The sequence below is a fragment of the Cebus imitator genome, unplaced genomic scaffold (assembly GCF_001604975.1).
Source record: "Cebus imitator isolate Cc_AM_T3 unplaced genomic scaffold, Cebus_imitator-1.0 Scaffold44, whole genome shotgun sequence".
Classification (NCBI taxonomy): domain Eukaryota; kingdom Metazoa; phylum Chordata; class Mammalia; order Primates; family Cebidae; genus Cebus; species Cebus imitator.
In genome coordinates, this window is record NW_016107359.1 from 4,782,137 (window position 1) to 4,810,051 (window position 27,915).

Below are 27,915 nucleotides of genomic sequence, written 5' to 3' on the forward strand. Positions count from 1 at the left end.
TTCCCAGGCTGGAGTACAATGGCATGATCTCAGCTCACCGCAACCTCTACCTCCTGGGTTCAGGCAGTTCTCCTGCCTCAGCCTCCCAAGTAGCTGGGATTACAGGTACACACCACCATGCCCAGCTAATTTTTTGTATTTTCAGTAGAGACGGGGTTTCACCATATTGACCAGGATGGTCTCGATCTCTTGACCTCGTGATCCACCCACCTCGGCCTCCCAAAGTGCTGGGATTACAGGCGTGAGCCACCACGCCCAGCCTGCTCCCTGGGCTTTCAAGCAATTCTTGTACCTCAGCCTCTCGAGTAGCTTTGACTACAGGCACATGCCACCACGTACAGCTAATTTATTGTATTTTTATTCTAGATGGGGTTTCACTATGTTGGCCAGGCTGATCTCGAACTTCTGGGCTGAAGTGATCCACCTGCCTTGGCCTCCCAAAGTGCTAGGATTCCAGGTGTGAGCTACCACACCTGGCCCAATTTGGATGCCTTTTATTTTTCCTGCCTTATTGCTTTGGCTGAAACTTCAGTACTATGTTGAATAGAAGCAGTTAGGAGCATGCAGCTTTGCCTTCTTCCTGATCTTAGAGGAAAAGCTTTTAATGTGTCATTGAATGTGAGGTTAGCTATGGGCTTTTCATAGTTTTTATTATATTGAGGCTATTTCCTTCAATTCGTAGTTGGTTGAGTTTTGTTTTTTTTTTTTGTAAAAGGATGTTGAATCTTGTCAGATGCTATTGAGATGATCACATGGGTTTTATCTTTCATTTTGTTAATGCGTATTAGATTGATTTATATGTTGAACTTGTCACCATATTTTAAACTGTTTAAGAAAACACAAGTGTTGTAGAGAGTACATGTGATGGTTGAGAGCACGTACACACTGGGACCGCGCTGCTTAGGGTCAGGCTTTTGTTTTGCCACTTATTAGTGATTACATGATATCTAGGTTTAAATAAAAAACGTAATTTTCTGTTAGGTTTCTAATAATTATAAACCTTACTTTACTGTAAATAGTAGTTTTTATTAACGAATTAAGCAATGTCATTTTCCTGTTTCATGATAGAAACTTTTTTGGGTAAAGGGGTAATAGAGACCAAGAAAATGAATGGTGAATAACCATTGTGGACTCCCAAGTTAATGGTCTGCATCATGAAATGAAGATTCTCAAACATTTGGGTTGGAGGATCCTTGTAGCACTTGTAATTATTCAGAACCCCAGAGTTTGGTTTATTTGGGTTATGTCGGTATTTACTATTAGGCTGAGCATGGTGGCTTACGCCTGTAATCCCAGCAGTTCGGGAAGCCAAGGCTGGTGGATCACCTGAGGTCAGGAGTTCGAGATAAGCCTGGCTAACATGGTGAAACTCTGTCTCTACTAAAAATACAAAAATAGCCAGAAGGTGGCAGCTGCCTGTAATCCTGTCTACTCAGGTGGCTGAGGTGGGGAGAACTGCTTGAATCCAGGAGGCAGAGGTTGCAGTCAGCCAGGATTGTGCCACTGCACAATCTCCAGTCTGGGCAACAGATCAAGTCTCCAAAAAAAAAGGGCCAGGCACAGTGGCTCACACCTGTAATCCTAGCACTTTGGGAGGCCGAGGTGGGCAGATCACAAGGTCAAGACATTGAGACCATCCTGGCCAACATGGTGAAACCCCATGTCTACTAAAAATAAAAAAATTAGCTGGGCGTGGTGGCGCACACCTGTAGTCCCAGCTACTCGGGAGGCTGAGGAAGAAGAATCACTTGAATCTGGGAGGCAGAGGTTGCAGTGAGCCAGGATTACTCCACTGCATTCCAATCTGGCGACAGAGGGAGACTCTGTCTCAAAAAAAAAAAAAGAAAAAAAGAATAAAATTTACACATTAAGCAAAAATATGCTTATGAAAAACAGTGAGATGAGAGACATTGTTTTACATTTTTACAAATATTTTTAATGTCTTATTTAAGAATATTGATTCTAAAATCTGCTTTTTCATTCAGATTGTTGCAGTAAATTATTTGAATTAAAATATACCAAGGCTTAACTTCCAGTTTAATGGAAAAAAAAAGAAAAAGAGAAGAAAAAAAAAAAGAAAAAAATATATATACCAAGGCAGCCTGACCTCACACTCCAATGTGAAATTAAAAAGTGGACAGCCTTGTGTGGACCTCCTGAAAGTTTCAGGAACCCTTGTGGGGGTCCTTGGATCACATTGAGAACCACTGTTATATACAAATTAAAATCTTCCCAGAGACCTACACCTTTAAAGCATTCTGGTTTTGTTTTATGTTGGTGCTAACCTCCACATCACTGAAAAATATTCCTCTTTGGCTATTTTATAATATTTCAACTTTATGCTTATATTTTTATTTCCTACAATCACAGTTGAGGGCTACATTACATATGCTCTCTTCTCATTTCTTCTCTTCCCAAATTTAGACTGTTTCTGTTAATTTAGATAGTATACTCCACTTTTAGTTCCATCAAAGCTAAACAGTATCTCAGTACTTTCTACTTTAAGAATTCTTGAAACTCTTGCGCTTCACTTCTCTTTCCTTACTTTACTCCCCCACTTAATCTACTCTTGTGATAATGTTTACATTATGTTCTGTAGTCATAGTTTATCTTCTCTAATTTAGATTGATTCTAAAACTTTAAAGCAAAAACTGTTTTGTTATCATCATATCAATAGTATTTACTGTGGAGCCTAGTACCATTCTATAATCGTGATTTCTAATATGTTCCATTTTACAGTCCTGTACTACTTATTAGAAAATCTTCTTAGGCTTAAGTTCAAATGGTTTTTTTCCTTTTTTACACTATACTCATTGCTCAACTATGAAGTCTTTTACTGGAATCGTGCCTTTCTTGAGCAGTTTACATTTCCTGAATTCATTCATTACCTTCTTTTTCTTAATCATGTTATCATTTCTTATAATTTGTCTAGGCTCCCTGTCTACTGGCTATGTGTCTAGTCCCCTGTTTTTCTGGATACTTTCTCTGAGAGGCTTCTGTCCTTCCTCTAATTCCAGCCTGTACCCACTGCTGTCTGGGCCTGCTGCGACAGCTGTTGACCTAGGCTTTCATCTGTTTGCAGGATCCTGTGTTTACTTGGTTTACTTTTTGTTTTAGCTAGAATGTATCTTCATGTAGCATCCTAAGAAAAAGGTGTTACAGGAGGTAAACTTCTTCCATCCTTGAATGTTTAAAAAATCTTTATTCTGCCTCCATAGTTTGGCTGGGTACAAAATTCTCCATTGGTAATCATTTTCCCTTAAATTTTGAAGATAATATCTTATTGTCTTCTAGCTCTGTTGTTATCAGTAAGAAGTCTATTTTCATTTAGTTGTGTGTACACAGTTTTTCCCTCTCTGGAGACAGTATCTTTTTGTCTTGAAAAGTAAAATGCTGTGTCTTTAGGTTTGGTTTTTTCACTCTGTTTTGCTCTCTGTGAGCTTTTTGGATTTGAAATTGTGGTTTCCTTCACGAGTGGGAAATTTTATTTTTTAATTTTTTTGAATTGCTTTTTTATTTTCTATCATTTCTTCTGGCTGGACATTGGACCTCCTAGATTTATCCTTTCTTTTATATTTTTCATATATTTATCTTGTCTATTTCTCAACTTTATCTTCTAGCTAGTATAAAGTTCTTGTTTTATAGATAACACATTAGAGTTTTTGAATATTCTCATCTGTTGCCTTCACACGTTCATTTCCCACACGGTCATTCTTACTTGTTTTGCAGTTTATAATAGGCTTTCTTCAGATATGTGGTAATTTGTGTTGTCTTTTTTTTTTTTTTAATTAAAAAAAAAATGTTTTTTTTGTGACAGGGGCCTCACTGTCACCCAGGCTGGACTACAGTGGTGTGATCTCAGCTCGCTGCAATCTCTGCCTCCTGGGCTGAGTGATCTCCTGCCTCAGCCTCCCAAATAGCTGGGACTCCAGATGCATGCCATCACACGAAGTTAATTTTTGTATTTTTTTGTAGAGGTGGGGCCTCACTTTGTTGCTAAGTCTGGTCTCAAAACTCAAGATCCAGCCTTCTCGGCCTCCCAAAGTGCTGGGATTACAGTTATTCTGTGCCCAACTTGACTGTTATTTTTTTAAGCAATAAGATTGCCTGGAAGTCTTGGAAGTCTTACATTTTATAGTGAGTCCGTGGCTCACTTTTTTGGTAAGTAGGTAAGGAGCTGGCCATTTCTTGAGTAAGAATATAGAGTGTGTATACTCTTTAATAATTTTTTACATGCTTTCTTTTCCTGATTTTCATCAAGGAAGTTACTCTACCATTTATGCCTGACTCTTGAAGTATTTCTTTTCTTCTTCTTCTTCTCCTTCTCCTTCTTCTTTCTTCTTTCTTCTTCTTTCCTCCTCCTCCTCCTCCTCCTCCTCCTCTTCCTCTTCTTCTTCCTCTTCTTCTTTCTTCCTCCTCCTCTTTCTTCCTCTTCTTCTTCTTCTCCTCCTTCCTCTTCTTCTTCTTGTTTCTTGTGTTTTTTTGAGACAGGGTTTCACTGTCATCCAGGCTGGAGTGCAGTGGCACAGTCATGGTTCACTGCAGCCTTAACTTCCTCTGCTGAAGTGATCCTCCTACCTCAGCCTCCTGACTAACTGGGACTACAGGCACATACTACCATGTGTGGCTACTTTTTAAAAAATTATCTCTAGAGATGGGACCTTTCTACATTGCCCAGGCTGGTCTCAAGCAGTCCTCCTACCTTGGTCTCCCAAAGTGCTGGGATTACAGGTGTGAGCCACTGTGCTCAGCCTTCCTGATGCTTTTGGTAGAAGATATGGTTCCAGTCCAGATGATGGGTAGGGACCTGACTATACAAAGCAGAGTTAGACAATGCCAGGGATGTGTAAATAGCAGTTGCTAAATATGCTGGCATCTTTTTCATGTGGTTCCTGAGACTGGTGACTATATAATTTGTTGTTCAAACTGAGACATGTAGGAGAGTGAAAAGTACTAGTAATAATTACGCCAGCAGTAGGCATTAACTAGAGCATATAGTTATTCTTTCTTGAGTCTCATGGACATTTAGGGTGAGTATCAGAGGCAGTGTAAGTTAGATTGACTGCCTGGTTAAGTAAACATTCTATTCTATTCCCTCCTGCTTTTTGTCCAATAGGACATCTTTTGGGGACAGATACTGGATAAGGAGCAGTGGATTGAATAGAAACAGTTGTTTATATAACCAAAATGACTCTTAGACGGTATGGTCTGGATGTATTTAATCTTATCCTGTTAGTAAATGTTAAATACAAGTTTCACATACCTGGTGTATATTTGTATTTTAAATATTATCTTTTTTTCTCAGTTCTAGGAATTTTGAAAAAATATGCATGTTACTAGCATTTTTCTTAAGGATATGGAGTTGTTCCTAGAAAATGTTATTCCCAAACCAGTTTTTCATTGTTTTAGATGTAAACTTTTATTTTCTTGTCATATTGGCATATATGTAGAAAATGTTAGCTAGTTTTACATCAAAATATGGAAACCTCATCCAGATAGAAATTATACGAGTTTCTTTGGACTCTGTTCTAAGTTTTTTTGTTTTTTGTTTTTTGTTTTCTTTTTCATATTGGACTGAAATCTGCCACCCTGTAACTTCCAACTATTGGTTCTAGTTCTGTTCTCTGGAGCAGCATGGAGTAAGTGTCTTCTATTAGAAGGCATCTATCACCTTTACTAGACTGAATTTCTCCAGGTGTCCTCCCCTCCTTATGTGAAATTAAAACCCGTATTTCTGACCTTCACATTGATTCCCTTTGGAATCTTATAATCTAATACAAACATCATAGTTTATTAGCGTTTTCCATAATAGAGTTAAAATATAATAGCCCCAAATTTTAATTTAATTCTATACTACATTTCTACGGCACCATGCACACCAGTGCAGAATACTTTGTCCTGTAGCCCGTTAATCAGACTAGTTAATTAGTGCAGCTTCAATTTTTTTTTCCTTTTTCTTAGCTTCTTAGTTGTCAGCCCATACTAAAATGTGGTTAGCTAAAAGTTGCCAGCTGAATAACTGTTGGGGCTGTCATTTTTTTAGTAGGTGTTTCTGCCTTAGTAAAGTAGCTTTACCAAGTAGAATTGTATTATTCCAAGAACCTAGAACAAGAAATACTTTTATATGCTAACATCTGTAGGCTTTTGGTTTTAGTGACATAGGCTTTCAATTTAAAAGTTAAACATATTGCTCTAAGAACATTAGCTAGAAATTCATTTGATTGCCGTTTTGCAAAATATTTTGTCTCTTCGAGGTTTAAATAGTTTTAATTCAAAGCATCTGATTTACATCTTCTTTTACAAAACATGCTATTATATTTTTAAAAGTAAATTTGTATACTGAAATGCTGCCTGTAAGCTGGAAAATGGTATCTAAAATAACATATTCCATTGTAGGTTTTGTACCCTAGAACAGCACTTCTCAACCCTCAGCACTGTTGACATACTTTAAATAATTCTTTGTTATGCCCAGCTGTCCTATGCATTGTAGGATGTGTAACAGCATCCCTGGCCTCTATCCATTAGATGCCAGTAGCCCACATATCACCACCTTCTCTGCAGTTTGATCATCCAAAATACATCAGATATGGCCATATGTCCCTGGGGGAGAAAATTTCCCCAGTACTGTCCTAAAGTAACAGAAGTATTTTTTAATCAGCTAGTCAGTAGTTTCCACCTTAAATTTTCTTTATGTAATTGGGTTAGAATACAGTGTTTTTCTTACCATGATTTCTTTGTAAAGATTTGTAAAACTGTATGGCATAATAAAGAACTTCACATGTAACAAACACTTAACTAAAATTCCTGATTTGGTCAGTTTTTTCTTTTCTTGCTAATACTGTTTTTTATCCTAGTTTTTAATTCCTGTTTTGTGATATAATCTATGAGCTGAAATGTATGACTATAATGTAGTGAGATTAAAGAATGAAAATTGCAGAAAAGCAACATGTATGATACTGAATAGGAAGTTTATTGAGTTCAAATACTTGACCTTTTGTGGTCCATGATTACATTACTTGAAAATGTGCTTTTTATTTCAGTTGATAAATAGCGTTTTATTCAAGTTTATTTACTCCTGGATATTAAAGTTGTATTATATTTATTCTTGTGCTCCACAATATAGCCAGCAGCCAGCTTCGGGTGTAGCCTATTCTCATCCAACTACAGTTGCTAGCTACACTGTCCATCAGGCTCCAGTAGCTGCTCACACAGTTACTGCTGCCTATGCACCAGCAGCCGCCACAGTTGCAGTTGCCAGGCCTGCTCCAGTAGCTGTTGCAGCTGCTGCAACAGCTGCTGCTTATGGAGGCTACCCCACTGCACATACAGCAACTGACTATGGTTATACCCAGAGGCAACAAGAAGCACCACCACCACCACCCCCAGCTACTACACAAAACTACCAGGTAAGAAAACTACTACTAGTTTTGGTAGCCTTAACATGTGGGTTTCTTTGGTTCAGTGTATAATATAATGCCCTAGCCACTGCTTCTCAGACTTGGGGCTTCCAAAATATACATGTCATGATAGAGAAAAGTAAATGAGTATTCCTTGGTGGTGGGGACATAGACCAACCATTAAGATTCCTTGTTGGCCAGGCGCGGTGGCTCACACCTGTAATCCCAGCACTGTGGGCAACTTAGGTGGGCAGATCACCTGAGGTCAGGAGTTCAAGACCAGCGTCTCTACTAAAAATACAAAAATTAGCCAGACACAGTGCTGCGCACCTGTAGTCCCTGCTACTTAGGAGGCTGAGGCAGGAGAGTCGCTTGAATCCAGGAGGCACAGGCTGCAGTGAGCCGAGATTGTGCCACTGCACTCCATCCTAGGTGACAGAGAGAGACTCTGTCTCAAGAAAAATAAAGTCTCGCAATGAACTTTGTATTATTAATCCTTCCTCCCACCCCCCTGTCCATTTGACTATTACATATAGCTAGCTATCTGTTAAAAACTTTTACATTAATTACTAGTTAAATATTTCACTATTTACTGCAAGTTTGTTTGTTTGATGTTGTTTTAACTGAAGACATAGAAAAGACTTACCTCGTTTGTACTAGAGCATTATTCATCTGGAACACAGGTATATCTCCTATTTTGAGAATATTTTGAGAACAGGACAAACATATTGTATATTTTCTTCTCAAAACAGCGAAGGTGAAAATTTTGTCCCCTATACATTTATCCTGTCAAGATATTCTTTTTAAATGTATATTATAACAAAAATTGATCATAGTCTTATTCATCCAGTTGCTTCTTACTCAGTCTTACAGGACTTCTACATTCTCTTTATTATGTTTGAAAACAGTGCTAGTTTACTACTTGCTTATTTAAATTAAATTTGGTCTCCATTTCTTTAATCTGTTTTTTTGTTTGTTTGCTGTTAGGACCTGTTTTGTAAACTTTTGTCCTTCTGAACTTTCCCTGGTTTTGCTATATTCTTTCTAAAACATAGGAATTTGTGAAGTAAGAAATTGAAATATAAATAAACAATATTAGTATTCATTATTAATTTTAGTCTGGTTACTAAATGAAATTCCTTTTGATGTGTGATTGTTTATGCCCAGAGACAGAATATAATAAATTTTGTTTTCAATAGGGTCTGTGAAACTCAGTGTTTTCTGGGCCCTGCCTACTTCTTCAGCCATTTTTACCTACATACCTTTCTATCCCTCTTTACTTCATGAACTGCCAGAATTCACTCAGCTCACCTTGATCTTTCTTGAAAAAAAGAAAGACAAAGAAAGCTGGAGCGATCACAAAGCTTAGTGACACAAGTGTTCTTTTCTGGTATTATGGGATCCATCTTTAAGGCAAAACTACCATGAATTTTTTAATAAAATTAATTTTTACTTAAGTATTATTTTGAAATGTTTTGGTGATTGTTCTGATTGTAAAAGTTCAACATGCTGCTTGAAATTCTTTTGATATTATTTTAATGAAGTACAAAATCTTCTCTGTATTTAATTTGATTCTTTTATATTTAGGTCTGTCATGAAATTACGTATCGTTTTGTTTTCCTTTATTATACTTTTATATAGTAAGTTTTTTTTCCTTCCACTTGTCTCATAACAAGATTTTCTTTCATTCCTTTTCTTTAGGACTCATACTCATATGTAAGATCCACAGCGCCTGCTGTAGCTTATGATAGTAAGCAGTACTACCAACAACCCACAGCAACCGCTGCTGCTGTAGCTGCCGCTGCCCAACCTCAGCCTTCTGTTGCTGAAACTTACTATCAAACAGGTGGGTTTTCTTAACCTATACAATTTCTTCATAAACTATTGAAGTGTATGACTTAACTGTATTTTTTAATGAAGATAAGCTTTTGAGTCCATCTAAACTCATTATATCACATCACCTTGGGAGGCAGGTTCTAGCCATGTCCTACTCTTCCTCTGCCAAAATGCCTTGGAGTCACAATTCATAATCATGCCCTTCTCTCCTGGAAATGTACTCCATTTCTGCACTTTTGGCCCACTGTTCCATTCCTACTGAAATAAGCTGTGCAAAAGAAGCTGTGGTGATAACTTCGGAACACATTTTTATCTTTGTCAGAAATGCCCAGAACGTATGATGTTGCCAACAAACAGCCTTTGTAACCAGTGGAAACTCTTTAATGGGCCCATATTTTCAATTAATCTTTCTCTTATCTCTAATGACAGTTGGTTCTGTTATCAGCCACTGATTGTGTTAAATACAGTCTGTAGAATGGTACAAATTTAGAAAGCATTTTGTTTGCAAAGAAGCCTGCATATTTATAGACTTTAAGGATTTTTTTTTTTTTTTTTTTTTTTGGTCTAAGAGATTTGAGAATTTTAAAAACAAAGCTTTTGAAAAGTGGGCAATTCCTGGCCGGGAGTGGTGGCTCACACCTGTAATCCAAGCACTTTGGAGGCCAAGGCAGGCAGATCACCTGAGGTCGGGAGTTCAAGACCAGCCTGACCAACATGGTGAAACCCCATCTTGAAAAAAAAAAAAAAAAAAAAGAAAGAAAGAAAAGTGGGCAATTCCTTTATTATTTTTGAAGGATGATGTGAGGGTATAGGTAGAGCCTTGGTTTAGAAGAGAGTAGAATTGGCTTCCAGTACTGTCTTTACTACTAATCTGGGCAAGTGGTTTTTTACTTCTTTTATCTCTGTTCTCTTATCTGTAAATGAGGTACTTGACCCAGATTTCATTAGGGTCCCTCTGGTTCTAAGATTTTATGAGTTCCTTAAAAGTTGTTTTAAAATGTTTTGAATTGTAATAACTGACTATTCCTGTGGTATCTTCTCTGTTGATTTCTGTGTATAATAATCTGCAGTAAACTCCCTGTGCTAAATTATGTAAGAGTTAGAAGATCTTGACTTATTCTAACGCTGGTATTGACCGTGACTTTTTTAAGCCCTTTTTTTTAGTTCTTAGGTATTAGTCTTCATCTCTGAAAAGTATCATCTTTTTGTGTTATGTGGATCAAATTTCATAAGCAGATAAGTTCTACTTGAGATAAAAGTTCTACTTGGGAGGTTAAGGTGGGAGGATGGCTTAAGTCCAGGAGTTTGAGGTTGCAGTGAGCCATGATCACACCATCGCACTTCAGCCTAGGCAAGAGAGTAAGACCTTGTCTCAAAAAAAAAAAAAAAAAAAAAAAAGATAAAAGTTCTAAGTTACTTAACTGAACATAAAATGAGCTTAGCCCCCTGATTTTGGACCTTTTTCAGAAATAGCATTTCTGTGCTTCAGTGATCATTTACTAGTGATCACTAATTTAGTGATAATAAGGCTTGTAAGACTCTTTCAAAGTATACGTTGTTTTGAGTATGTCAGAGGCAGCAAAGAAGTTTGACAAACATCAGTGGCAGTCATTTAAGAATAGCTGCATTCAAGTTAATTGACATTTGAAATATTCAGTAAGTAGTACCTTTTTAGATTGCAGTTCACTGTGGAAACATCAGTTAAAATGCAATGAATGGTATATGAACAATTTCATATAATTAAACATTTTTCAAACAAGTTTTTACTATGAATTTAAATATATACATTGTAACTCATTCTATCTTGTTGCCAGCATTAAGCCTAACTCTGAAGTAGACTGACTAGCCCAAACACACACACACACTATCACTCACACACACACACACACACACACACACACACACTGCTTTTCAGAAAACTTTACTAGCGGTACTGCTATTTTAGTTACTTGTAAGTTTTGCCAAAATAATCATTTTGGAAATACATAGAAAGCATTTGGCAGAAGATAGTATATTAACCTACATATTTTGTTCATTTTAGTAATAAGAGTTTTATACCTGTTGCCAAGGAGAAATTGCTAGCATAAAATTTATAGTTGACGTTTGTACCCATTCTTTCCAGTTTTTAAGGATACTGGTACAGTAACTGTAGTGGCTTACTCTTCTGATTTTCTGATGTCTCTTTCCCACTTCAGCCCCCAAAGCAGGTTATAGCCAAGGTGCAACTCAGTATACTCAAGCCCAGCAAACTCGACAAGTGACAGCCATAAAACCAGCCACACCAAGTCCAGCTACCACTACTTTCTCCATCTATCCTGTATCCTCCACCGTACAGCCAGTGGCAGCTGCGGCAACTGTGGTGCCATCCTATACTCAGAGTGCTACTTATAGTACCACAGCAGTTACTTATTCTGGTAAGACTGATAAACCATGTTTAAATGAGTAAACAAATTAGGAAGAGACATAGTGGAAACTATCTTGATTGTCTATGAAATTACCTTATTTCCAATAATTGGAATTAAATTAATTGATAAATATAGGTACATAATGTGACTATACTATAAATTGTATGCTTTTTTTTTTTTTAAAGAAAAGATCTTAGAAGAATATAAAATGTTTTTTGGGGATTTGAAAGCTCATTATGAGACTTGAGCTTAGCATTGCAATTAGAGGGAATAACACCCAGTTTTCTACAGTATTGTTTCCTTTCCCACCTTTCCAAATGAATTTGAAAACTCAAGGTTAATACTCAAGGAATACCACAGACAAATTATTTTTGTTTATTTTGGCCCTCAAAGAGCTATTTCTTCATTTTCAGGAATAGTTCATCATGGAAATGTTGGGTAGCCTTTTCTAAACCTCCATAAGGTCATGGTTATGTAGCACATCTTTCTTGGAAGAACAGAGTAGCTTTATTTTCCTTAAATAATTATGTATTTATCCCAGAGAGGTACAGTGGCTAAAACTTCATTGTGTCTGCTGCTGTTGCTAATTTCTAGTTGAGGTAGTTCACATTATTGCAGTGGTTAAAATCATATGGCCTTTTTTTGTAGACACTCAGCTTTTTTATTCCCCCCAGAAGATATGCTGTGAATGACACACTTATTTCTCAGAGATAATCTTTTACTCTAGGGTACGAGGGATACAATGTGAATTAAGCATGCATGGAGTGTTTGGGAACTGCAAGTTCATTGTGGCTGGAATACAGGATACGTGGGTTAAATGTCAGGAGATGAGGATAGAAGTGTCAGAGTATGTAAAGCCATGTGTGCTTTGTTATGGTGTGTCTCTTTATCTTGTGGGCAGAAAGGGAGCTACAGAGACTACATTAAGAAATGGAGCTGTGTGAGTAGATTTGTAAGTTAACTGTGACAACCACATGGAAATGAATGAGGAGACATTATCATCTGAGAACTCTGGCTGGACTGACTGGTGAATGATGAAGACCTACTCATCATTCACCAGTATGAATGATGGTAGAAAGACATTTTATAAGCTATTAAAGGCATAGTACAGGAGATTCCTTATTTAGGAAAGAAATATTTTGTTAAGATCTCAAGAAAATATTGAATTTATTATTCCTAGATCTGTCATCTAAGATTTCCCAGATACAATTTTTTTGTCTCTCCCTATTTGGTTGACTAGCTATAATTGTAACTAGGATTATATTATTACAATGAAATCTGATTTGACATTTTTTTAAATGTCCACATTAGCTTCAAAATAGGAAGTACCAGAGTTGCCTTTCCTATTCATTGTTTCTCTCTTATGTGTGCTTCCTTTCCTTTCTCTTTCTCTCTCTGGTTGCTTATACAGTATGAAGATAATTTTTATTTACGTGAGTAATATATTACTATTTAAAAATTAGAGGCTAGATTTTTAAAAAGAGAAAAAAGTTAAACCATTAGATTTCTACTCCTAGACACTAATTATCATTAACATTTTAGTACATGTCTTTCTCTACTTTTCTTCCATGGAGTATACATGTATAAATACAGTTTATAAAAATGAGTTTGTCATATACATGCTATTCTGTAAACTGCTTTATTTTTGCTGTGATTACCTTTCGTGACACTAAGTATAGATACATACCTTTGATTAATGTTTTTTTCCCAACTTTTTATATCCATTTTTTGTTTTTTTGAGATAGAGTCTCACTCTCTCGCCTAGGCTGGAGTGCAGGGGCGCCATCTCGGCTCACTTCAATCTCCGCCTCCAGGGTTCAAGTGATTCTCCTGCCTCCGCCTCCTGTTAGTCTGGACTACCAGCACATGCCACCATGCCTGGCTAGTTAGTTTTTGTATTTTTAGTACAGACAGGGTTTCACCATGTTATTCAGGCTGGTCTGGAACTCCTGACTTCAAGAGATCCATCAGCCTTGGCCTCCCAAAGTGCTGAGATTATAGGCATGAGCCACTACACCTGCTCCAGAAAATTATAATTCTGCAGAAAAGTTGGAAAAAATAGTTCCAACAACTATTTTTTATGCCATTCACCTAGGTTCACCAATTATTAATAATTTTTCAAATTTGCTTTCTCTCTCCTTTCTCTTGAAACCTTTTTTTTTTTATTTTTGGAGACGGAGTTTCACTCTTGTTGCCCAGGCAGGAGTGCCTCGGCATGATCTCAGCTCACTGCAAACTGCGCCTCCCTCATTCAAGTGATTCTCTTAAAGGCGTTTTCAAATGGTTCAGCAATATGTTTTATAAGGAATATGCCTTATAAGTTGTAGTTGACATGGTACTTTGACCTGAATTCTTTAGAAGGTATTTCCCAAGAATAAGGACGTTCTTTTATGTAGCCACAATGGCAACATTATAAAAAGGAATTGAATGTGAATACTATACTGTCTAATACATAAATTTCTCCATTTGTCCAAAAATGTTTTTTATGGCTGGGCTTTTTGTATGTATTTGGTGTATGTGTGTTTGTGCTTTGTTTGAAATTTAGGATCCAGTCAAGGATCGTGGATTGTATTTGGTTGCCATTCTTTGTTAGTTTGCTTTGATGTAGAACAGTCCCTTATTTTTATCTTGTCTCATGATAGTGACATTTTTGAAGCGTTCAGGCCAGTTGTCTTGTAGAATGTCCCATAATCTGGATTTATCTGATGATTTATGTTTAGATTCAGGTAACTTTTTAGACAAGAAAATTACTTGACCAGCCTTCCATTTCATCATATCAGAAGCACATGATAAGTAATGTTCGTTTATTCTTTATTGATGATGCCTTTACTGGTTAAAGCTGTGCCTATCAGATCTCTCCATTATAAAGACAACTTTTTCCTTTATAATGAACAAGTAATCTTGGCCTGTTGCTAAACTGTCTTTCACCCTGTGGTGTTAGATCCTTTGAAAACTGTATGAGTTTCTACAGTGGTAGTTGCAAAATCCTTTTACATTAATTCTTAGGCATTCTTCTCTAAAGAGTGCCTTCCTTCCACTTCCTTTTTTGTTATTGCTATGAACAGTCGTCCCTTATGTCCATGTGAGATTGGTTCCAGGGCCCCCATTGATACCAAAATTTGTGGATGCTTAAGTCCCGTATGTAAAATGACATTTGCTTGTAACATACGTACATCCTCCTAAATACTTCAAATTATCTCTAGATTACTTACAATACCTAATACCATGGAAGTGCTATATAAATGGTTGTTAAGCTGTACTGAGCTTTTGTACCGTATTAATTTTTTATTCCCCCCCCATTTTCCCTTTTTTTTTTTTTTAGACGGAGTCTTGCTCTGTTGCCTAGGCTGGGGTACAGTAGCTCAATCTTGGCTCACTGCAACCTCTGCCTCCCAGGTTCAAACAATGCTTGTGTCTCAGCCTTCTGAGTAGCCGGGATTACAGGCACAAACCACCACACCTTGCTAATTTTTGTATTTTTAGTAGAGACGGAGTTTTACCATGTTGGCCAGGCTGGTCTCGAACTCCTGACCTCAGGTGATCTACCTGCCATAGCCTCCCAAAGTGCTGAGATTACAGGCATGAGCCACTACACCCACCTCTGAATATTTTCAGTTCATAGTTGATTGAATCCATGGATGGTGAACCAGTGGATACAGAGAGCAACCATATTACAATCTATTACTCCCATTTCTCTCTTTGAGGCTCATACTGTTTCAAATTTGCCCAGTGGGATCTGCTCAAACCAGCTTCTGAGTCTTTTTGACATATTCTCACTAGTCTTTGAACACAACTTTTTTTTTTTTTTTTTTTTGCCACTGAACGTTATTACAGATACACTTTGAGCTTTCTCTGCCCGGGAGTTACAGCCAGCCATGTCACAAAGGAGCGATGATTTCTTATAAATGCCAGTGGTATTTAGAGACCATTGTAATGGCTACAAAGTATTCTATTATATAGATGTACTGTATTTTAAAGTGCATATTTGAGGACATTTAGTTGTAAATGAGATTAAAACTGGAAACAGCACTAAGTTAGAACATCCTTAAATGTAAAGATTTGTACATTTGCCCAGTTGTTTCCCTAGGATAAGTTTCTAGTTGTAGAACTATTAAAGAGTATCTGCTTTTTAAATGCTATGTGATACACAGTCCAAAACTGCCAAATCAGAGAAACCATTGTTAAGGCTTCTGAGTTCTGTATCTGCAATTTTTGGCAGCTACAATTTTGGTCAGCTATTCTCCATCTTAGTAAAATGAGTTATAGAATATTGCTACCTACTAAATGATGACTTGTAACATGTTGAATTTACTACTGAAATGTTATTTTTTTGTTTCTGTTATCATTTAAAAGTTATATGCCAGCTGTTTAATATCATAGCTAACTAATTGAAATTTTTTTTTCTGAGACTAGGTCTCACTCTGTCACCTAGGCTAGAGTGCAGTGGCACCATCTCAGCTCACTGCAGCCTCCACCTCATGTGATCCTAATCTCAGCCCTCCCAAGTAGGTGGAACTACAGACGTGAGCCACCATGCCTGGCAAATTTTATTTTTGTATCTTTTGTAGAGAGGGGATTTTACCATGTTGCTCAGGCTTATCTAAAACTCCGAAGGTCAAGCAATCTGCTCACCTCAGCCTCCCAAATTGTTGGGATTACAGGTGTAAGGCACCATGCCTGGCCTTGATAAACACTTTTAATGAAAGTTCTTTCTTTGTTTTTTGTTTTTTGTTTTGTTTTGTTTTGTTTTTGAGACAGTGTCTTGCTCTGTCACCCAGGCTTGGAGTAGAGTACCACAATCTCAGCTCACTGCAGCCTTCAACTTCTGCGCTCAAATGACCCATCCCACCTCAGTCCATGCCATCACACCAGGCTAATATTTTGTATTTTTAGTTGAAATGGGGTTTCGCCATACTTCATAGGCTGACCTTGAGTTCTTGGGCTCAAGTGATCCACCAGCCTCAGCCTCCCACAGTGCTAGGATTACAAGTATGAGTCTCTGAGCCTGGCCTAGTAAAAGTACCTTTTAAGCGAAACTATTTTAGTTTTCAAATATTGTGCATTTACTTAATTTATAGACAGATTTTTATTTTCTTTGAGACAGGGTCTCACTCTGTCACCCAGGCTGGTGTACAGTGGCACGATCATGGTTTACTGCAACCTCGACCTCCCACCTGAGCTTCCTGAGTAGCTGGGACTACAGGCATGCCACCACACTTGGCTAATTTTTGTAGTGTTTTTGTGGAGACGGGGTTTCGCCATGTTGCCCAGGCCAGACACAGCTTTATATTTGTTTTCCTACAATGCTTTTTACAGGAAATATACATTTGTTTGCTAGTAGTTTTAGGAGAATTTAAGATACCCTTTATCACAGTTTGAGAATCTTCAGCCCATCTTTCAGTGCATGCTTTGATTTATTTTTTATAAGTAAGCTGTAATTAAATTTGCCTTTTATTAGTTTTAGACTACCTGTGTGCAAGTGGAGATTATTTTATGAATATTAAGCTTAACTTGGTGATTTTTATGGTTAAGTTAGCTTCGTGTTTAAAGGATCCTGCAATTTCTAAACATAAGTTTTCTCATCTGTAAAGTAAAGGTAGTGATACTTGCCTTATAGATCTGTTCTAAAAACTACACTGTGTCTGGCACACTGCTTCCTGTATTGTGAACTGTTGATTTAAAAAAAAAAAAACAGAAGACCTAGTCTTCCAGCACTGTTCACCTATTGTCTTTATTCTGCGTCAGTTTTCTTAATACGTAATTCATAAAGCTACATTTCTGTGGCATTTGTGTAGTCTCTGTATAGAAGAACTGAAGTAATTTGGAAAATATCTGTTATAAAGTTTTTATGTAAAAATCATGATCTGACTTGGTAATAATCTAAAAACATCTTTATTTCTAATTGGACAATTTTATGACATTACAGTAAGATTTAAACTATACATGTTTTTGCCTGTAAGCTTGAAAACATTTGGCTGTGAGCTTATGTTCTTTTATCACATTCTTCAGTAACAGAGGACGTTCAGAGGACTGCCCAGTAAAGAGTTTATTGGTTTATAGAAATTTTCTTGGCCGGGCGCGGTGGCTCACGCCTATAATCCCAGCACTTTGGGAGGCCAAGGCGGGTGGATCACGAGGTCAAGAGATCGAGACCATCCTGGTCAACATGGTGAAACCCCGTCTCTACTAAACATTCAAAAAAAAAAAAAAAATTAGCTGAGTACGGTGGCGCGTGCCTGTAGTCCCAGCTACTCTAGAGGCTGAGGCAGGAGAATTGCTTGAACCCAGGAGGCGGAGGTTGCGGTGAGCCGAGATCACGCCATTGCACTCCAGCCTGGGTAACAAGAGCAAAACTCTGTCTCAAGAAGAAGAAGAAGAAAAAAAAAGAAATTTTCTTTTAAGCAGTTATGTCAATTGTTTTCTCAATTTTATATGATCATACACTTTATCATTGATACACGGCTACCTCTTGCTATTTTCATTACAGATGTTTTCTTGTCTGTTATCACACTTGCTGTCTTAAAACTTTATATACTATAACATCCTGACTTAGATAAGTCTTAAGAAGTCTTTTCTCAAAAGTTGCCTAACTACTTTCTCTCCTGGATATGTCTGGTTTCAGATTCCTATGATTTTGGTTTTCTGTGCATTTAAGCTCTCACCATTCCAATTTGTTTTTTCTTCCCTGTGTGTACAGATCTATTGGAATTAGTGGGTCCTAAGGCTTTCAGTATCGCCATCTGCATTTGAGAGACCAAAACGTTCAGTTTTCTGTAAGCAGTTCTTCTGTGCCATTCTGTCAACTAGGAATCTCTTTCTCAAGCTTTACATTACTCTTTGCCCATCCATTACCACTTAAAGGAATAAGGAAATCTAACTGAAATATGGTACATAGGCAATCTACCAAATTTCCAGAGATCTTAGTTTAGAAATGGTCAGTTTACCAGTTTTCAGGTAGGCTTATATGTAAAATCCACAGCTTTCAAATTTAAAATGTTCATAGATTTAAAAATCTGTAAATCACTGAACATAAACAACATGTATATGTTATATAAACAGCTAGCATAATATATTTATTCAGTGGAATCTCTGAACAATGGAAATGGGTAGAATTCATACATGTAACCAGAAAACATAATGCTTTTTCATCTTTTGGAAGATGAGAACCAATGTATTGGTCCCCAATTCCAAAATCTTTTAACTGTTGTCCTATATTTTCATCTGAACTTCAGTTCCACATCACAGACTTCTGCTAAGCTTTATTTTCCTTGCCTCCCCAGGCTAGCATCTGTCAGCTTCTTAGTTTTATTAGAAACTAAGTTAGTTGGCTTAGTTGTACAACCCATCAGTTGATAGCTGGGCCTCCAAATTTTGGTGTCATATTTGTATGTTTTCCTCATCCTTTATGTCTTCTGTCCTCTTAGCTACCAAGCATGTCAAATCTTTCATGTTTTGTTTTTCCTATCTAGTATCCTACTTCAGATTCTTCCTCAAATCCAACACTTACTAAATTTTGTTCACAGGATTTTATTCCGGGACATACCAGATTCTTTAAACATCAGACAAGTTTGTCAAACACACTGTCACGTCTCTCAAACTATAAGCTTCTTTGAGGCAGGGACCACATTTTTACACTGTCTTTATACCTCTATAACACCTGGCATGTGTTGAGTAAGTGCTAGTTGATTGCTTTCTTAGAAGGAAGGTAAGCTTTTTTCTGATTCTGTGAGATACACATTTGTAAATATGCACATGTAAGTCTATCTTTTTTGGCAGGATTTATTTAATTTAAATTTGTAACTTTTAACTTGTTCATATTATGTGTATGTAACATGATTTTTATTTGATTTTATTTGTAAGGTACATCTTATTCAGGTTATGAAGCAGCAGTGTATTCAGCTGCATCTTCCTACTATCAACAGCAGCAGCAGCAACAGAAGCAGGCAGCAGCAGCCGCCGCTGCTGCTGCTGCAACAGCTGCCTGGACAGGGACCACCTTTACTAAAAAAGCACCATTCCAAAATAAACAACTGAAACCAAAACAGCCTCCCAAACCACCACAGATTCACTATTGTGATGTTTGTAAGATCAGCTGTGCTGGACCACAGGTACTTATGTTGTATGTTTTACCTTGAGTCTTAAGTGGTTATTTTTGATAGTTAAGTGTAGTTGGTATTCTAACTCCTGAGCCTACAAAGAGGTTTACTTTTTTTTTCCTGTTAGCTTTCAGCTAATGCATTTTTTAAAAGTTACTTGTATTGAGGCATGAGAATTTTCAGGAAAAAACTGTAAAGATGGTTATTAATGTACATGATATATAGGCAAATTGAGCTCTTCTTCCAGAAGGAGACTTTTCTCTTTAAAACTTAAATTTAGTTTAGAAGTTTTGTAGTCAAATTAATTGGGACTTGGGTAAGACTGAATTTTTATTTCATTTCATTTTTAGCATCTATAACTTACACTTGACAAAGCCTTTATTCAAAATTCTTCAACTTAATATAATGGGTTACTGATAATCTATAACTTTCAGGATTGCATTTCTAATGAGACTGATTTTGATATATACTTTATAGCATGTTACTTATTTCTATAACCTCTTTCATAAGGGGAGTAGAAACTTTGGGAACAAGAAAGGTGTAAGGAAGTGTCATTTTCAAAAATACCAACAAATGAGGCATGTAAATGTTAAAACCCTTATTCCTTTTTTTAGTATTGTATTATTTTTGGTTGCTAAACGTTAAAATGGGTGATTATGACCTGATTCTATTTATTAAAATTAATGGATTAAACCCCCTTCCAGCCTTATTGAGCTTAAGAGTATCTACTTTTTATATTAAAATTTGGTAAATAGCTTGGCAGATGAAAGGCATGTTATTTGGAAACAACCAATTTTGACTCTCTACTAGTTTCTCCAAGTTATATCCATCTCTCTCATTGCCCTACCTAGGTTTATGTTTTTTTAATTTACTGGATTAGTTTTCTCTACTTCTGAATTTTGCATGGTTTTTTCAATTACTAGCATTCCCGCAGTTATACCAAATTAGAGAACATTTTAATATATGTGGCTAAATATATAAACCCTCTTTTCCCCTGTTTTGAGTATGGCAGGAAATAGTTTTGTTGAGGATTGCATGGTTGGTAGGAGGTATCGAGAGGCCGGTGTGGCACAGGTGGGATATGTTTGCAGGGACCTGGGGTAAACATGAAAGGGAACAAGAATGGTGGGTAGTCTTAGTATTTAAGGAGCATTTCCTACTTTCATTGACTGTTCAGAGGGGTTAGTGTCATGAGTGCCAGACATGGCATAAGAAATGTATTCATTACCTGGCTTATATGAAAGTATACAACATGACGCTTGGGTGATAGGTTAACAGGAGCATTTGGAATGAGTGTATATGAGGATGGCTATTTTTGCTGTGCTGGATGGTTACAAAAAGAACAGGCCACAGGTGTTTCTGCAAGTCAGTGTCACTGTCAGTGCCTTAAGCAGGGGTTAATGAGCCTTAGCGAAAAATATCATTGAGATTGTGAGCTAGAGTTCTAGATGTGTACCTAAGAAGGAAAAGTAAGTTGATTTAGATTTTGGGGGCCAAGATTGCAGTCCTGGCTCTGCCACTAACTATATAACCTTAGGCAAGTTAGAGACCTTAACTTCTTTGGGCTTTTATTTTTTATTTGGGCTTTTGAGGAAATAAAAGTCCTTTTCTATAACAAGGACTTGTCCTAAATAATTAGGCTCAGGCTGTTTGGTAGAGGTATTTCAGGTCACTACAGATAATGAGAGGAGAATCAAATGGCTGGGCCCTAGTTCTCCCTCTTTTATTTCAAAAACAGCAACTTTCCTTACTTTTGTGTGTAAGATTTTATTTGGAGAAAGGATTCTTATATTTTAAAATTAGAAAATTATTATTTTGGATAATCTTCAAAGTCTCATCCAGCTCTGAAATTGTATGATGAATATATGATTTTATGCCAGTTATTTGTCTGTCAGTTTATAACTATCTTTTAAGAGGTAGTTTTTAAAAAGAAAGTTTGAGACCAACCTGAGCAACGTAGCAGAATCCCATCTCTACCAAAAATATGAAAAATGAGCTAGGCATGTGGCAGGCACCTGTGGTCCCAGCTACTCAGGAGTCTAAGGTGGGAAGATTTCATGAACCTGGGAGGTGGAGATTGCAGTGAGTCGAGATTGTGTCACTGCACTCAAGCCTGGGTGACAGAGTGAGATCCATCTCAAAAAAAAAAAAAAAAAGTATGAGGGAGGAACCATTTGGTCCTATTTACAAAACCACCCAGTTGTTATTAATTTCCTCTCTCTCTGTTGGTGTTTTTTGTTTTTTGTTTTTTTTGAGACGGAGTCTTGCTCCATTGCCCAGGCTAGAGTGCAGTGGCACAATCTCAGCTCACTGCAACCCCCACCAGGCGCACGCTACCATGCCCAGCTAATTTTTTGTATTTTTAGTGCAGACGGGGTTTCACCACATTGGCCAGGTTGGTCTCAAACTCCTGACCTTGTGATCCACTTGCCTCGGCTTTCCAAAATGCTGGAATTACAGGCGTGGACCGTCGCTCCTGGCCAATTTCCTCTCACTTTAATTAACTGCCTTCCTCAATCATCTGCATTCACAATTATTTTTAATATATAATTTCACTATTGTATTGGCTAATATTACTATAACACTGTTTTTGCTTGCAAGTATGTGCAGTATTGGCCTTCGTGTATTTTAAATAAATTTCATTTAGGGGCATGGATTCTAATCAGATTCTATGTCAAAATGCATTCTGATTAGAAAAATCAGTTTTATAAATAAAAATAACTGTTTGTAAAGAATCTTGTTACCATACAGTAACTTTTCCTTCTTCTAATGATACAGGCACATCTCCCCTGCCTCATCTTAATCCTGTAACTAAATTTAATTTCTTCATGGAATGATCACTGTCTGCTAGCATTCTCTGTGTAACATAAGCAACAAAAGATAAATTCATAGAACTGAAAGCCATTGCCTTATATTGTGGCTATGTATGAAAGTACTTTGTAACTCAGTGTTAGATAATATTCTTGGTAAACAAGATAAAGAGAACCATAGATACGTCACATATATAAGGAATGCCCTGTGCTGTTTTTCAATTTAAAAATTGTGTTTTGATCTCATTTTTAAACGATTATTAGAGATTTGAGAATGAAATAATCTTAAATGATGTGTAAAGAAAATTAGTGATACAAATCGTTTCCTTTTGGTTTGAAACAGACTTATAAAGAACACTTAGAAGGACAGAAACATAAAAAAAAAGAAGCTGCATTGAAAGCCTCACAAAATACCAGCAGCAGCAACAATTCTACTCGTGGGACTCAAAATCAGCTACGTTGTGAGCTCTGCGATGTGTCTTGTACAGGAGCAGATGCATATGCTGCCCACATTCGTGGTGCTAAGCATCAGAAAGTAGGTGTTTTTTTCCCACACACCCTTATGTCTTGATTCTGTTATCTTTTACTTTTTCAGTGGGGGTTAGGTAAAGGTGACTGCAAATTTTGAAAACTTTTAAGTGCATTGTATACCTTATTTACGTGCTAATAATACATAAAGGTGGCATCAAATAATCATTGCTGAAAGAGGGAAAGACTGGAGACCTTTCTTTAAATTGAACTAAACCATTGTTTCACTAACTGGGAATTGTCATGTGATTAATTTTAATGAAGCCAAGTTCTTTCATCTTTCTCTGTCTCAGTTTCCTCACCTAATAGTAGATGGAATACGTATCCTACATTTGCTTCACAGAGATTATCTTGAAAATAATGAGTTTTGTATATGTGTGTATATACAAAAAACATGTAGCAGAAAAAATATAGCAAAGAAAAGCATGGTTTAGATTTTCATTTTACAATGTTCCAGGCAGACTTTTCAAAATCTGTTTTGAGTTTCCTGACAAATAAGTGTGCTTTTGTTTTATAGGTGGTTAAGTTACACACAAAACTTGGTAAACCCATTCCATCAACAGAACCAAACGTTGTTAGCCAAGCTACTTCTTCAACAGCTGTGTCTGCTTCAAAGCCGACTGCCTCTCCTTCAAGCATTGCAGCAAACAATTGTACTGTGAATACTTCATCAATTGCAACGTCTTCAATGAAGGGTCTTACGACTACAGGAAACTCATCTCTTAATAGCACATCTAACACTAAAGTATCAGCAGTGCCTACAAATATGGCTGCCAAGAAAACATCTACCCCCAAAATAAATTTTGTTGGCAAGTACTGATATTCTCTGTTCCTGCTGACTGTCAAAGTGGTGTTTCTCCTTCATTGCAGCACTAACCCTTCTGCCTGTGTTCTTGGACCTGTCTCCTTTCTTCTCTCTCGGACCTTGTTTCTTCACATTTTTGCCTTGTGTGCGTGTGTTTTTAATTTTTAGTTTATTGTCTACTGGTTTCTTCCCTTCATCCATACAGATATATCTGTGTCTTCCTCTAGTCATTTAAAAAAAAAAAGATCTACACACACAAAGACCCTTTCCCATTTCTGTAATCTTAAGGTAACCTGATTTTTTTTTTTTTTTTTTTTTTTTTTTGAGACTTACTCTCACCGAGGCTGGAATGCAGTAGCATGATCTTGGCTCACTGCAGCCTTGACCTCTGAGGCTCAAGCGATCCAGCCACCTGTCTTCAGAGTAGCCGAGACTATAGGTGTCACCACTACACCCAGCCAGCTTTTTTGGGGGGGTGGGGGTAGAGATGGGGTTTCACTACATTAGCCAGACTGATTTCTAATTCTCCTGAGCTCAAGCAATCTGCCCACCTCAACTTCCAAAGTGCTTAGGTTATGAGCATGCACCACCAAGCGTGGCCCTGATTTTTTTTCTCTACTTCTGTACTTCCTACCCAATTCTCAGTCTGCTATAGTGTTTCTGTATCTTTTTCCGAAGCTGCTTTCGGTACTCACCAAAGACCTAATTGCCAATCCAGTGGCCAATTTTCAGTTTCATCCTATTGACTCTCCTAATATTTGACACAGTTGACTGCTACATCTTTAGGTGTAAGCTCTGTCTCTCGATGATATGTCCACCCACCCCTTTCTCAGTTTTCCTTACTGGTTTTCCTGCCTGTGTGTTCATTAAATGGTAGCGTTACTAAGATTATGACCCTAGCTGTCATCTCACTGTATGCCAGTCTTCATGGGTAGTCTCAGTTCATTCCCATGTGGGCAGTGACTTTTAAAATCTTTTTGGTAAATTCAGAACCCCCACCTGAATTGGACATCTGTATTTTAAATATTCCCTGGTCATCTTCTGTATGGGCCACGTAGATGCCTCCCAGTGTGGTTCCTTCTAACCCATTAATTCATGACAAGAGTACCATGAAATAATGTCATAAAATTGCTAATTTCTCAAGTGGAAGATCCACTAACATTATTTCTTTGTATTTGTTGCCTCCTCCAGCTGTTTACCTAGTCTTTTGGTTTCTGTTTCTATAGTATTTCTACAAAAATGGTCTTCTTTGTTGCCATTGCCTTGTTTTTTTTAGGCCTTAAAAGTCTCTTCTTTGGAGTTTTATTTCTTATTGTACCCAATCTCAACATATTCTCTACGCTGTTGTTAGTTATTTTATTAAAATACGTATATGTTGTGTTAGTCTTCTACTTAAAAATCTTCAGCAGCCTTCCATTGCAATAGAATAAAATCTACTGTCCTCATTTGTCATATAAAGCCCATCATTACCTGACCCGTGCCTACCTTTCCAGCCTCATAACTCATCACTTCTACCTTTGTAGTAATTTGTATTGAATTACTGGCTCTTCCTTGATTTTTCCATAGCCTTTTTGACACCATGTTTCTGTGCTTTTATGTACATGCTATTTTTTTCTTTTTAAACGTTATTCTTTTCTTTCTGACCAGTTCCTATTCATTCTTCTTTCAAATCTCAGTTCAAGTGTCACACCCTTTGTGAAGCCTTTCCTTACTGGATCATGTTAAAGATATTAATCTACATTTCCACAATATTCAGTCCATACTTATTATAGTGTTTACCACATTGTATTATAGTTTTTGTATCTTCTCATAAATTGAGGCCACTTGAAAGGCAGCTGCATTGTCTTCTCTTTACTGTATTACCAGAACTTATTGCAGTATCCAGATTGTTATAGATACTTAAGAATTTATTTTTGGAAGAAAAGTTTAAAAGTACGAGATTCACAGTTAACATGATACTCTTTTGGACAGTTACGTTAAGTTTTAAGTCTTATTGATGATAAAAATGAGAGCTATGATTTATAGTCACTTCTACATCTGTTTCTGTGGTTCTTCATACTTTCAGTTTAGAACGACAGTAACAAAATCTTTTGTAAAAAACTCTTAGTGTAAATTCATGTCTGATTTTAGTAGATAATCAGTTAAAAGAAATAAACAGGGATAAAACCTCATTTGGTTCTGTTTTTTTCCATGGCGGAAAATTATTTAGACTAAGTTTGCAAGGAGACCTAATCATTGAACTTACCTTTTTAAAAATTTTTCTAAATTCTAGGGGGTGACCTAGATGTTACCCCTGACTTTTTTGGAGGCAGGGTCTGTCTAAGCTGGAGTGCAGTGTTGCAATCTCAGCTCACTGCAACCTCTGCCTCTTAGGGCTCAAGCAGTTCTCCCACCTCAGCCCCACAAGTAGCTAGGACTTGGTTGTGTGCCATCACACCCAGCTAGTTTTTGTAGTGACCGGTTTTGCCATGTTGTCCTGGTTGGTCTCAAATTCCTGGGCTCAAGTGATCCTCCCACCTCTGCCTCCCACAGTGCTGGGATCATAGGGCATAAGCCAACTGGAAGTTAGCACTTTTTTAAAGGAACAAATACTACTCATTTGTTCAATCACTTACCAAGGAACTAGGGCTGCAAACATGAACTTGGCTTAGTCCTTACCATTTCACCTACTTGCTATTCACTTTGAGCAGGGATGAGGAGGGTGTTGGGTGTTCCAAAATGGAAAAGAGAAAAATTCAGAAATGTATTTTATTAAGAGTAAAAAAAAGCCAAATAGCTTATGTAGTTCTTCAAAATTCTCATCTGTTGTATGTCAGATAGGAGTTTGACTGTTGGCCCAAGAGAACTTTATCTGAAGTTTTTATCTTACCAGATATATATGTTTATACAAAAATAAAATTTGTTACAATTTTTTGATGCTTTTCTAGGCGGTAATAAGCTGCAGTCAACAGGAAATAAAACGGAAGACGTAAAAGGAACTGAATGTGTTAAAAGTACTCCTGTCACTTCTGCTGTGCCGATTCCTGAAGTAAAGCAAGACACAGTGTCAGAACCAGTCACACCTGCATCTCTTGCTGCTTTACAGAGTGATGTGCAGCCAGTAGGCCATGATTATGTGGAGGAGGTAATTGATTTGAGAATGCCATTGCCGTGAAATTGGATGAAGTTGCAAGCATGTGTTACATGTAAAATATATTTAATTGTATTTTAGATTTCGCTTATTTAATGAAAGGATATCAAAGGAATTTTTGTTATTAAAAAAGCATGTCCTTTAAGCCTGCCTAAGTGACATCACAATATTTTTTTTGCTAAATATTCTTTTCTCTGTACACTGTCACTGTGATAAAGTAACTTTCTATTTACTATCAAGCATTCTTGTAATAATACATCCTTCAACTATCCCAAAACTTTAGAAGTTCTGAGCAGCAAAAATGCTGATAAAGAGAACCAAAATGTTTATTTTTGAATAGTCAGTATTGTGATAAAATTAAAGTTACTGATTTAACAGAATATATTCATTTGGTTTCTCAAGTGGAGTAGAAGACTATTCCTGTTTTACAGGTAAAATAAACTTCGTAAAATAAAGGAGTGAAGGAATATCAGAGGAGACTGAATAAATACCTGCTGTTAGCAGAAAGACAAACAGTGGCATATGACTACTATTTATTTTGACTTTAGAGCATATACGTTTTTTGAGCTTGTGTCGATATCTGTAAAATTGGGATATTCCTTAACAAAGTTGTGAAGATTAGATGAAATAAAATACTTCCCTTAGATATAAAGATGCAGAAAAGTTAAAAGTGAAAGGATAGAAGAATACGTACTATAAAAACACTTAACAGAATACCAGAGTGTTCTTTATCCTTTAGTTATATCCAATATCTCAGTGAATATTTAAACCAATTTATGATGAACAGGTCATTTTAAAGGTGAAGAAACTTCAAAGTCAATGCTCTTATCTACTAGATAAGACTGCAGATTCTTGGAAGGTAGAAATAATTTACTTTTGTTTGTATCTGTTGCATTTGTGTAACTACA

At 36.9% G+C, this 27,915-nt stretch overlaps 1 protein-coding gene across 4 annotated transcripts in view; it reads left to right on the forward strand.

Annotated features, from left to right (window-relative positions):
- Positions 1 to 27,915, forward strand: part of ZFR (zinc finger RNA binding protein) — an 87,486-nt gene that overhangs the window by 19,885 nt on the left and 39,686 nt on the right. For 3 of the 4 annotated variants that reach the window (XR_005199891.1, XM_037737872.1, XM_017526817.2), the window contains 8 exons: positions 5,616 to 5,639; positions 7,124 to 7,406; positions 9,099 to 9,243; positions 11,429 to 11,647; positions 19,499 to 19,746; positions 22,888 to 23,079; positions 23,590 to 23,881; positions 26,805 to 27,001. Coding sequence is in view for 3 of the 4 variants with exons in the window: in XM_037737872.1 (XP_037593800.1) it covers positions 5,616 to 5,639; positions 7,124 to 7,406; positions 9,099 to 9,243; positions 11,429 to 11,647; positions 19,499 to 19,746; positions 22,888 to 23,079; positions 23,590 to 23,881; positions 26,805 to 27,001 (1,600 nt within the window). In the remaining variant the exon portion in view is untranslated. The remainder of the gene's footprint in view (positions 1 to 5,615; positions 5,640 to 7,123; positions 7,407 to 9,098; positions 9,244 to 11,428; positions 11,648 to 19,498; positions 19,747 to 22,887; positions 23,080 to 23,589; positions 23,882 to 26,804; positions 27,002 to 27,915) is intronic. The other variant, XM_017526816.2, reaches the window with a different exon arrangement.